The following is a 12,233-nucleotide window of genomic DNA, read 5'->3' as shown; positions in this document are numbered from 1 at the left end:
AAGGGCCTTGATAATATGGTTGGGGGAAACCAAGTTGGATATTGACCAACAGTAGCGCCATCTTGAATATTTCCCCGGAGGACTGGTACATGTAAATCATCAAAATGGACCCCGTCCATTAAATAATGATACATTAACCAACAGTTTTCATAGGGTACCTCAGCTACCATTTCCAACAGACGTCCCATCATCTGCCTTCAGTCTCAAAATCACCGGAATTAATTTTTTTCCCAATCAAGTTGTGTTTTAGCTTTAGAACCATCGACATCTCAAACCTATATTTATATAGGAAAATAATATTGATTTATATTTTCTTCTTTTTAAAAATAGTATTCACATTATTCTCAAATTATCAAAAACAGATTTTCCCCGTAGTTATGAACTGTTTCCGTAAAAGCAGTCCCCGGAGGACTGGTACATTTAATCATCAAAATGGACCCCGTCCATTAGATAATGATACCTTAACCAACAGTTTTCCCCCGTAGCTAACTGTTTCACAAAAGCAGTCCCCCGGAGTGGTAAATTATCGAAATGGACCTCGTCCATTAGAATAATGATAAACTAATCAACATTTTTCGCCCGTAGCTACAAATTGTTCCAAAGAATTCAGACTTAATGACCGAAAACTTAACAAAAAGTAAAACTTGCTTACATTCAGCAGCCACCATAAAACGCTAGAGGTACCCTATAAAGAGGCCGAGAAAAACAAGCCGTCCGTGCTCCTCGAGAGCTGTTGCTAAACTGAGAGTATTGGTCACGTTTCCCTTGACCAACTTAGAATAGTACAGAGATAGTAATTGTCTGAATGAGGAATCATTAATGGTAATTCATTTTGTAATGATAATTCAATAATAGAGTTCATAGATAATGTATTCAATCCAAAAGAAGAAACATGTACATATAGTTTAAAAATGCAGTTTCCAAAACTGAATTAAGATCATGCCTTGTAAGTGCTGAAGAGAAAAGAGAAACTTGAAACTCATATCGATGCACAATTTTCCTCTTGAGCTTATAAGAAGTATTTCAGAACTTTGAGAATGATCACCTCGTAAAATGAAGAATGGCATTAGATTTTGTGGCCTTTCCATTTTGAAATATTCATATGATTCTAGCATGCTGTGGCACTCAAAACTTAAATATTAAACTGAGAAGAAACATAGATGTTATTTTTCTTATTACAGGTCAATATAGTAAACTTTTTTGTTTCATGATGTACTTTCCTGATTAGTAAGATTTTACTGTGTACTGATATGTATGGAATGGGCAAAGGAATATCACATTGATATACTGTTTTCCAAAAGATATTTCAAATGAGTCATTCATCATGTGTTAGAAATATTCTTACATGGATTTTTAATCTCCAAATTGTTCTCTCGTCAGATTGTTTTGGAACTTCAAATTGTTATCGCGCTATATTCTAGAATCTCGATGGATTTAAGTCCTTATCTCGATATTATTTATCATAAAGTAGTAAATAACATGGTCGCGATTATGAATTACTGCAATCTAAAACTATTATCTTCATATGAAATATACACCATAATAAACCGCCTCAGGATTCGTTATCATTTACCAAAAGATGTCATAATAATTGAAATTAAATACTACTAGTAGAAATTGAACGAGGCATCACCTCACTGAAGTTAGTTTTCCAAAATGCTGCACATGCATAGGTTAAGAATTGTGCCGGGTACACGTGCATAGGTTAAGAATTATGCCGGGTACACGTGCACAGGTTAAGAATTGTGCCGGGTACACGTGCACAGGTTAAGAATTGTGCCGGGTACACGTACACCGGTTAAGAATTGTGCCGGGTACACGTACACAAATTACGAATTGAGCCGGGTACACATACACAGATTAAGAATTGTGCCGGGTACACGTACACAGGTTAAGAATTGAGCCGGGTACACGTACACTAGTTAAGAATTGAGCCGGGTACACGTACACAGGTTAAGAATTGAGCCGGGTTCACGTACACAGGTTAAGAATTGAGCCGGGAACACGTACACAGGTTAAGAATTGAGCAGGGTACACGAAATTGAAGCGGTTACAGATTTAGCATGAGGCAGGATGAATGTTAGTGGATTAACAGTTGAGCAAGTATATATGGATAGATAGATATACACATTGTAGATAGATAAATGGATAGATATACACATTGTAGATAGATAAATAGATAGATTTACACATTGTAGATAGATAAATAGATAGATATACACATTGTAGATAGATAAATAGATATATATACACATTGTAGATAGAGAGATCGAAAAAGCACGAGAATGACCAAAGATACGAACAATTTCGTTCTTCTCGCTGGTGATTCTTTCTCCCTTACACTGCAGTCGATACTATTGGACTAAAAGTGTTGTTGGTTAAAAAACATTACAAATCTATTTTTTTTTATGAATATGAACATAAATATCTATACATATTCGAATTATGTGTCAAATCACAGAAAAATCCTCTTATTTACAAACAAAACACATTTTCTATTGTTCCGGAAAACACAATAAAAATAACATAAAATAAGTTAGAGCTTGGGTTACATTTTAAACGAGATGCTGTAACGAGCTATCAAATAAAACTTTAATGTAGTGATCCATCTAAATAGGAAAGTGAGATACAGTTTTGTTTTCATTTCAACGCTTTATTACAGCATGTATTTTATATGCAACATTTAACATAAGACAATTTCTAACGGAAAGAATTTGTAATGAAATCCCCCACCCCTGTGTACCAATGACCTCTGATTAAATCTTCACAAACCAGACACACAGATACCCCTAATGCATCATTATCTCGATCACAAAATTACTGAAATTCTTTCTCCGTTAGCGGTGTGTAAATATTCATACAATCGGTACTTACGTTATTATGACTTTATTGTGATGATGATCGATATGAATATTTCATCAAATTAATGGTAATGTTCTCCTTGCTGCAACCTGTTCCCGTGTCATTGTTGACGTGAAACTATAGATATGGGACACAGGACTACAGTCTTAATGTTTTGGCTTTTTGCATTGTTGAGAATAATTCAGAATGCTTCCAATAAATTCAATTTCAAGACAAATGAAAAACTCCAATGGTTGAACCATTCATCGTCCCTTCGCAATGTGCTCTTTGATCAGAATTCTGGATATCAAGTAGCAGACGATCCTATCACACGTGCTGGTTTTCGGTTCGAAATATCGAGAGTAGAGAGATTTGAGGAAGTTGCGGGAGAGTTAAAACTTCTGTCATCTGTTTTCATGTTTTGGGCTGACATTCGTCTGATTTGGGATCCTCGCAGCGTCTATGTTTTCCAAGAAAAGGCTGGATATAACTTTGCAATCTCCTACTTACAGATGAAAATGAAGGATATATGGAAACCAGATATAAAACTGCTCAATCCTCTAAATGAAATGAACATATTCAAGGAAATGGGAGACGAAAATGCTGTCCTCGATTACCGTGGTTTAGTGTACTATGACGGCTTATTGAAAACAAACACATTTTGTGAACCGAATCTCAAAGCTTTTCCATTCGACGAACATGAATGCTCTGTTCAATTTGTAGCCACTTCCACGATGATTGCGAACATACCAAACACAACAAAGGTCTTGTATGATAATGCAAAATGGATATATTATCAAATGACGCCATGTGACCTTGATCTTGTGCCAATTCTAAGAGTCTACAAAGCACAAGAGATCAACGAGCGTCGAGTTCTTGTTTTTCCTATTAAGTTAATTCGAAAATCCTCGTATCTTTTTGTGAATATTGCGGTTCCACTTCTTGTTCTCAGTATTTTAAATACTGTTGTCTATTTTATCCCTGCCGTACCAGAAGAAAGGTTATCTTTTTGTATTGCCCTTCTGCTATCCTTTACCGTGTATCTCATCTACGTTGCGGGTCTGATTCCAGAAACTTCTAACCCAATCCCTCTTATAATCTATTTTCTCATCTTTCAGTTCTTGTTAAGCGCGTTTATCACATGTTCCAGTTTTTTGACAGCTACGCTTGGACAGCGACAAGAAGAACGACCAATTCCGAACGTCGTCACACGACTTTTGAAAATATGTCGCCGAAGAAAGCCCTCGATCGAAGATGACGTCACTGATGACGAGAGCTTAGAGAGTAGTGACATAACCTCCAGAAAAGTCACATGGAAAAGCGTTACCCTGTTAGTGGACAGGGTGTTTTTATCCGTAACTGTGGTTTTTCTTTTGATAGAAGTTATTCTGTTTGTTTACCTTGCCTCTCGATTATCTGCCAATGTGGAACTCAATCTCACGTCAGATATCTGCCGTGCAAATCCATTGAATTTAACTGAAATATGTTTGGACGATGTATCTGGGTTTTGTATTTCACTGAGCATCTTGTCATAGATTCGTACTTTCTTTACCCGATTTTTATCAATTATCCTGTCGATTTTAAAGTTTGATATAAAGGTCAATGTCATTGGGGATTCAGAATTCCTTGTGTTTAAAATCTTGAGCCTACTCCGGATATACTGAAATTTAGGGGCCCGACCTGAATTGTTCATTATGTTGAACTATGTGAATAATATCACTGAGAATTTTTTTTCTATATATGAAATAGTTCAATATAACAGCGATTTTTTCCTACCCACTGGTACTGGTACCGGTACCCATTCAATTGGGGAAAATAGCGTCAAAATCGAACAAATTGGGAATTTTATACCAATGTATCGGCAAATAATTTCAACTAAAAGAAAAGAAAAAAGAGAACAAAACAAGATGTAGTCATCCCTTTGTAAACCTTTTTACGGTAATATTTGCTGTTGTGATACATAAGGAATCGTCGTAGCTTCATTTTAGAATCGTCGTAGCTCTACAAAACACGCACACTGCCATGATCTGTACTTTCGATTTAACACTGGAAGTGAACATAGTAGTTAACTTGTACAACGTTTTAGACTAAGTAAATTACGATGTCGGCGTAAATTGGGAATTTTTAGTCTCAAATTGGGAAAAATCAATGGTTTTTGGCATTGGGAATGGTACCGTTTATCGGTACCAGTTATATAAGGAAAAAATCGCTGATATAGAATTAACTTCAATATGTGTGGAGTAGATTGTATTGTCAGAGTTCCCACTGGAGCAAAATATGAGTTATTGTGTAATACATGCACTCAATTGACACATGTGACCTAGATTGTTCTAGAGTTGGATGTTTATTTCTTGTTGTTTACTACTTGAACTTCATTGACACATGTGATCTAGATTGTTCTAGACCTCATGTGTAATTTCTTTTGTAGAAAAATTGATTGATTGTATCTTGTTTAACGTGTCTTTCGAGAATTTTTCACTCATTTGAAGACGCAATGAAGACCGGTGAAGGGCTTAAAATTCAGGACTTTGCTCGGCGCTTACGGACATTGAGCGGGGTATCCGTTTTTAAGGTCATCTCCGAGGACCCGTGACATTCACACCTGATGCCGAGCGTTTGGTGATGGAACTACCACTACCTGTTTTAACGACTTAGGTTTGTGGCGGCCTGGATTCGAACTCTGGCCTTCCGCATGCGGGGCGGACACTCTAACCTCTAGACCATATTGGCGGTTTTTATTAGATAGATGAGGTAATGGTTGCATCATTGTCTTTCTAGATTGTATTGGAAAATTAATTATTATTATAAAAACTCTGATAGAAAACCCCCCACTGATTAGACACTTTCTATGCATTTGGATTATTTATAACTGGGAACTAGGATTTTGGAATTCACTATTTTGTGCGTGTAGATTAATTTCGACAGGGATTTTTCATATTTATCATTAGTTAGTATTTTGCTATTGTTACAATTTTCTTTCAATTCTTAATTGTCAATAATCAGATTGTTTATTTGTCTTTGTTAGTCAATTCTGCGGCTGTATTATCAAGGGTAATTCTGACCCATAACAGAATTGGGGATTCGTCCGGGATAAGAAACAAAATATATCGCATTTTATCATGATTTGTATTTGAATTTTTCTGAGTTATTGAATTTCTTAGACAGCAAAATTTACCGTGTTTTCGGTCAAAGATTTTCTCGACTCGCCGAATGTTAGGGTGTTTAATGCCCTAAAGAAAGATGAATTTAAAAGTTTAGCTGTACACATTTCTTTCGTCAACTCATCTTAGTAGAAGAGTTTAAGGAGTGTGTACATCAAGATTTGAGAACACATTTAGAAGATAAGAATGTGAGAACTCTTTAGGAAGGCGCTGTTATTTCAGATACTTATACTCCCTCTCTCATAAGAAAAAAATTGCAGCAAAATCTCAAGCTAATAGTTCACCAAAGAGGGTAGATTCAGATAAAAAGAGTGCTTCAGAGTTTCAATCTAGTTCCCAGTCACCACCTCCCTGTGGGTCTACGTCCAGTCCAAGAAGGTCAGGATTTTCTGAAGGTTCCTCTGGTGTAGGATCGCTTTCTACTTGCACTAGTGACTGCTTTAAGCTTAAGAGAAAAAAATGACCTTGACAAACCACAGCCACTTTCTTGTATAGCATTTAAAAATGATAGGAAAGCCTTTGTTTCGTTTTGTTCTGACACTTCTGATGTTCAGGGTTCAAAGTCCAGTTCTGTTAATTCTATGGAGGACTATACGCCCTTTTTGTCTCAGGGATTTGTTTCACTCAATGGCTCTAGTGAAGTTAAACCTATTCAGATTTTGAGAGATACTGGTGCTGCACAGAATTTGTTGTTAGAGAATGGTTTGCCCCTGTTTAAGCAGACTTTTACTGGTAGGTCGGTTTTATTACAGGGTGTTGAGCTAGACGTCATTGATGTTCCCTTACATAGAATTTATCTGAAATCAGATTTAATTACTGAACCAGTTATTGTAGGTGCTCAACCTACTCTTTCTGTTCAAGGCGTTTTCGTGTTGCTAGGAAACGATTTAGCTGGTGGCAAAGTCATACCAGATCCTATAGTTTGTGAGAAAGTCATTTGTAATGCCGCGTCCGATGAAGAAGACGACAACCTATATCCAGCTGATACTAGATCGATGACCAGAAGAAAAGAAGTCGAGGCTGACCATGTTCAACCCCTCAACACAGCTGGTTCATCTCATGAAACTGACCTCTGTGACACTTTCCTGTTTGACCTTGATGGCAGTTCACATGAAAACAGACAGCCATATAACAGTGAGTCTCCACTGAAAACCAGTGACAATGATAGTCCCAATACTGTTAGACCAGGACAAGGACTGTCCGAGCAAAATAAGGGTCCTGATATTATTTAACTGAGCAAGAGGGCACTTCCACCAGAAGAGGCCGCCAAAGTTGGAAAGTGTTTCTATACCAACGACGGGATTCTTATGCGAAAGTGACGATCACCTGATGCACTACCAGATGTAGTATGGCGGGTCGTTCACCAGATAGTGGTCCAGGTCATACATCGTAGGGACATCATGAGTTTAGCTCACGATACACCCATGACAGGTCATTTAGGAGGCAATAAGACTCGTAAGAGGATTTTGGGTCATTTTCATTGGCCTAAGTTAAGAAAGGGTGTTTCTGAATTTTGCAAGTCTTGTCATGTTTGTCAAATGGTAGGTAAACTTAATCAGCAAAATTCCATCTGGCCCTCTCCAACCCACTGCAGCATTTGAAGAACCATTCAGTAGGATGTTAATAGATTTTGTAGGACCCTTACCAGAAACTAAGTCAGGGAACCAGTATTTACTTACTACATGTATCATGTGTACATCCACTCGATTCCATGAAGTTATACCTCTTAGGAATATTAAAGCGAAAACCATAGTCAAGACCCTTACCAAGGCTAAGGCTATTCAGTCAGACGAAGGTTCAAATTTCATGTCAGGGCTGTTTCAAAAGATCATACATGAGGTAGGTGCTAGACAGTATAAGTCTACTGCCTATCATCCCGAGTCTCAGGGGCACTTGAAAGTTTCCATCAAACCCTTAAAACTACATGAGGAAAATAGATTTTTGTCAGTATGATAAAGACTGGGATGAAGGGGTTCACCTTGTTTTATTTGCTGCAAGAAAAGCAGTTCAAGAGTCTCTAGAATTCAGTCCCTTTGAATTAGTGTTTGGCCATACAGTTAGAGGTCCTTTGAAATTGAAATTGAAATGAAACTAGCGCAATTAACTTTTAAGAATATGTATCAAATTTCAAAGAGAAACTTCATAATACTTGTAAATTAGCACAAAAAACTTTCAAGAGTACTCGAGTCAAAATGAAAGTTTGGTATGACAAAGATGCGAAGAACAGATTTTTTGAAACCATGTGATAAGGTTCTTGTATTTTTGCCCGTTCCTGGTCATCCTTTGCAGGCCAGGTGTTAAGGTCCTTATGAAATTGAAAGCAAGCTTAGTGATGTGAACTATGTCGTTAAGACACCTGGCAGGCGTAAAAAAAAAAAACGAGTTTGTCACATTAACATGTTGAAAGAGAGATTTATCACTGTTCGTTATCTTCACCTTGCATGTGATCGAAATTTTGTAAAATCAGTTTCCACTTAGAGAGATTGTAGAATAAATATACCCCCGGTTGAAAGTGAGTTGAGTATATGTTCTTAATAATTTCTCAGATGTTTCGTTCTTTTATCTTTACCATGAACAATATTATTTCATGTTACTATTTTTTTAAATTGAAAAATATTGCAATAAAGTGATTCAGAGCATGTAAATCTTTAAGTGTAAAGAAAAACAATCTTATCAACTATACTATGTTTGATATCATGTACATATATTTCTAAAATATACACGTATAATTAACACACACACACACACACAAACACACACACACACACACACACACACACACACACACACACACACACATATATATATATATATATATATATATCCAATCCAGGGAGCGCATCCTAGGTGAGGATTATTTGGTGGTCTCTGCGTGGACATTACCCCAAATATCAAATGTTAGCTAAAAATAAAAGATATTGATATTTAAAAAAAAGGTTTCCACTTTAGCCAATGTTAAGACATTACAAACTTGTACTGAGAATGAACTCATTGTAGAAACTATTGAAAAAGACTTCAACCAGAATGCCCGTTTAAAGAGCTCCAAAATTCTTGCCAATCTGGATACCAAACTTGGACATTTTAATATTCACCAAAGAGAACACGTTCAACGTCTTATGCCTAATTATCCTTCAATCTTCTCGGATGTTCTACAAAAGAATGATGCCGCTTCTCATTATGTTTTAGTTGGTGACACTTTGCCCATCAAGCAGCATCCCCACCGTTTAAATCCATTAAACATGCAGCACTTAAGAACAGACGTGCAGTACATGCTGGACAATGACATTATCGAACGAAGTAAAAGTGACTGGAGTTCATCTTGCATTCTCGTACCGAAACCTGATGGTACAGTATCTACCGATTATGCACCAACTTTAGAAAAGTGAATTCTGTCACGAAAACAGACTCTTATCCGATTCATATAATTGATGACTGTATTGAAGAAATCGGAAATACTAAATCTGTCAGTAAATTTGACCTGTTGAAGGGTTACTGACAAGTGCTATTGACTGCAAGAGCCAAAGACATTTCTGCATTTGTGACTCCCGAAGGCCTCGCTCAATACAAAGTGATGCCGTTTGGGATGCAAAATGCTCCAGCTACGTTTCAGAGGATGATTCATTCTCTTATACATCACCGTGAAAGATGTGAAGCCTACATGGATAATGTTCTCATCTATAGTGACACATGGGAGGAACATCTCCAAATCATGCGTGCAATCTATGACATTCTGACAAAAGCAAACTTAAAGGGAAAGGCAACTCAAAAATTGTTTACATTATAAATGATAGGATTAGTCATATGATAAAGATTTGTCATACTATTCTGTTGATATACGTCCTAGATAAGCTTCAGTACTAATATGAAAACGTTAAAAACTGAAATTCCCGCTATCTATAGAGGTTGCCATGAAGCGGAACTCTCCTGTATTCAAGACTACAAAAATCAATAATTTTGACGTCATACCGTCTATTCCGGTTTTGATGAGATTCTAAGATCATCAAAGATGTGCATGTGGTAGATTTTACGAATACATTGTAAATAGGTGGATGCCTTTCTGTCAAGCAGTTAATTACAATGCGAAGGGGAGATGTGAAAAAGCCCCCCCCCCCCACCCGAAATTCCTGACCCAACAAAGTTATTTGAAAAGAAAATACTATATAAACTGTAGATCCATCATTTGCGTAATGACAAGTTGAGGTTTGAGACATGTACATGTATGAAGAAACGAGTACCATCTGCGTAGTCTGCGACTCGACCGAACGTCTTCTTTTCTTAAATTCTCCTTGCGAAAGAACGGGCTCAAATCTATACGGCTCCAAACTTAACTGTTCGTGACTTGTCATGTTTACAGTGCTGCTGATGAAATTAACCGTAACCGACGGTGTGACGTAATAAATTAAACTTTAATGGTCACTCTCTTAGCGGCGGTTAATTTGAAATATGAGATAGATTAATATTGATTTAATTGTTAAAGCAGGATTTTTGTTGTTAAAGACTGCCATTTACGATATCAGTAAGTAAAACTTTATTCATAAAGGCAACACTGTGGTTAGGGTTGCCTTTCCCTTTAACAGTGAATCTTGCAAAGAGTGACTTTTGTCATGGTACTGTAGAGTATTTAGTTCATAAAGTAGGTCAGGGTTATGTCACACCTATTATGGCTAAAGTGGAGGATATTGCAAAATTCCCGATTCCTACAAACAAGAAAGACTTAATGATATTTTTGGGCGTGACAGGCTTTTTCAGAAAATTTTGTTCAAATTGTCAACAGTTGGTCCACTTACCAACTTACTGCACAAGAGGGCTAAATTTGTATGGACAAAGAAATGCGACCAATCATTTTGTAAAATAACATTTGTTCTTGTGAGTAATCCAGTTATTTCAGTTCCTGGCTTTTTGTAAGCAATTTAAGCTTACTGTAGATGATAATGATGTAGGAATCGGTGTTGCTTGATTTCAAGAACATAGAACATAGTGACAACGTAGATAGAGTTGTTTCATATTTTTCAAAGAAACTTACAAAATGTCAACAGAATTATCCAACCATTGAAAAAGAGTGTCTTGCTTTGTTGTTAGCTTTGCAACATTTTGATGTTTATTTAAATGTTACTGTGCATCCTATTCTTGTTTTTACGGATCACAACCCTCTCACGGTTTCCCCATAAAATGCCAAACAAGAATCAAAGACTCACAAAATGGAGTTTATTATAGCAATAGTATGATATTGATATTAAACATATCAAAGGTAAAGACAATGTTATAACAGATGCCTTATCAAGATTGTCATGAGTATGTTTTGCTATTTTGTTGTTGCTTTGATTGGTGTACATATGTATATGTTTATTAGAGAATATTAGTTTTCATTCTCATTCAAATTTTTTAAGGGGAGGGGGTATTGTGTACTAGTAGTCTACTTGCACTCAATTGACACCTGTGATCTAGATTGTTTTAGAGTTGGATGTTCATTTCTTGTTGTGTACTACTTGCACTTCATTGTCATCCGTGACCTAGATTGTTCTAGAGTTCATGTGTACTTTCTTTCGTAGAATGATGACGCAATGGTTGCAACATTTTCTTTCAAGATTGTACTAGAAAAATTCATTCTTATTATAGAATCTCTGATTATAAAACTATGGTTAGACACTTTCTATGCGTTTGAATTATTTATAACTGGGATCTAGTGTTTTGGAACTTACTATCTTGTGTGTGTAGATTCATTTCGGCACGTATTTTTCTTATTTATTTTTCAACTACCGTAAGTTAGTATTTTCCTATTGTTACAATTTTCTTTCAATTGTTGATTGTAAATAAATCTTATTGTTTAATAGCCTTTGTTAGTAAATTCTGCTGCTACACCAAATTTTCATGGCAAGCATTGACAGATAAATTTGCCTAGTTTCGGATAGCAAATCGGCGCTAATCATTCATTTACTTGTCAGGAAATTTAAAAAGTGTGACTAATAGATTATCGTCGACAGACTTCAGTATCATCATTGTGTTATCTCACTTGAGAGAGAGAGAGAGAGAGAGAGAGAGAGAGAGAGAGAGACACACATTTGAAAATGATTTTCTGTGTAAAATAAATTTTCAATGCAATTTTCAAAAGTTCGTCGAATGAGAAATGTTTTTAAATCATATGGGAATCCTACAATACTCGAAGGAAATTGAATTCTTACCGGATATTGATTTCCTATATCTTAAGATGTTAAGAAAATATCATAGGAAGTG

At 36.3% G+C, this 12,233-nt stretch overlaps 1 protein-coding gene across 1 annotated transcript; it reads left to right on the top strand.

Moving 5' to 3' along the window:
- Positions 1-2,776: 2,776 nt before the first annotated feature.
- On the top strand, positions 2,777-4,385 carry LOC125647368 (neuronal acetylcholine receptor subunit alpha-6-like). The gene has a single exon (XM_048874049.2). It carries the CDS (start codon positions 2,988-2,990, stop codon positions 4,374-4,376), a length of 1,389 nt encoding a protein of 462 aa, XP_048730006.2. The 5' UTR covers positions 2,777-2,987; the 3' UTR covers positions 4,377-4,385.
- Positions 4,386-12,233: the final 7,848 nt, after the last annotated feature.

The sequence above is a fragment of the Ostrea edulis genome, chromosome 6 (genome assembly GCF_947568905.1).
Source record: "Ostrea edulis chromosome 6, xbOstEdul1.1, whole genome shotgun sequence".
In the NCBI taxonomy this organism is placed as follows: Eukaryota; Metazoa; Mollusca; class Bivalvia; order Ostreida; family Ostreidae; genus Ostrea; species Ostrea edulis.
The sequence above is the reverse complement of the archived record's forward strand: the minus strand, read 5'-3'. Positions and strand labels throughout refer to the sequence as shown.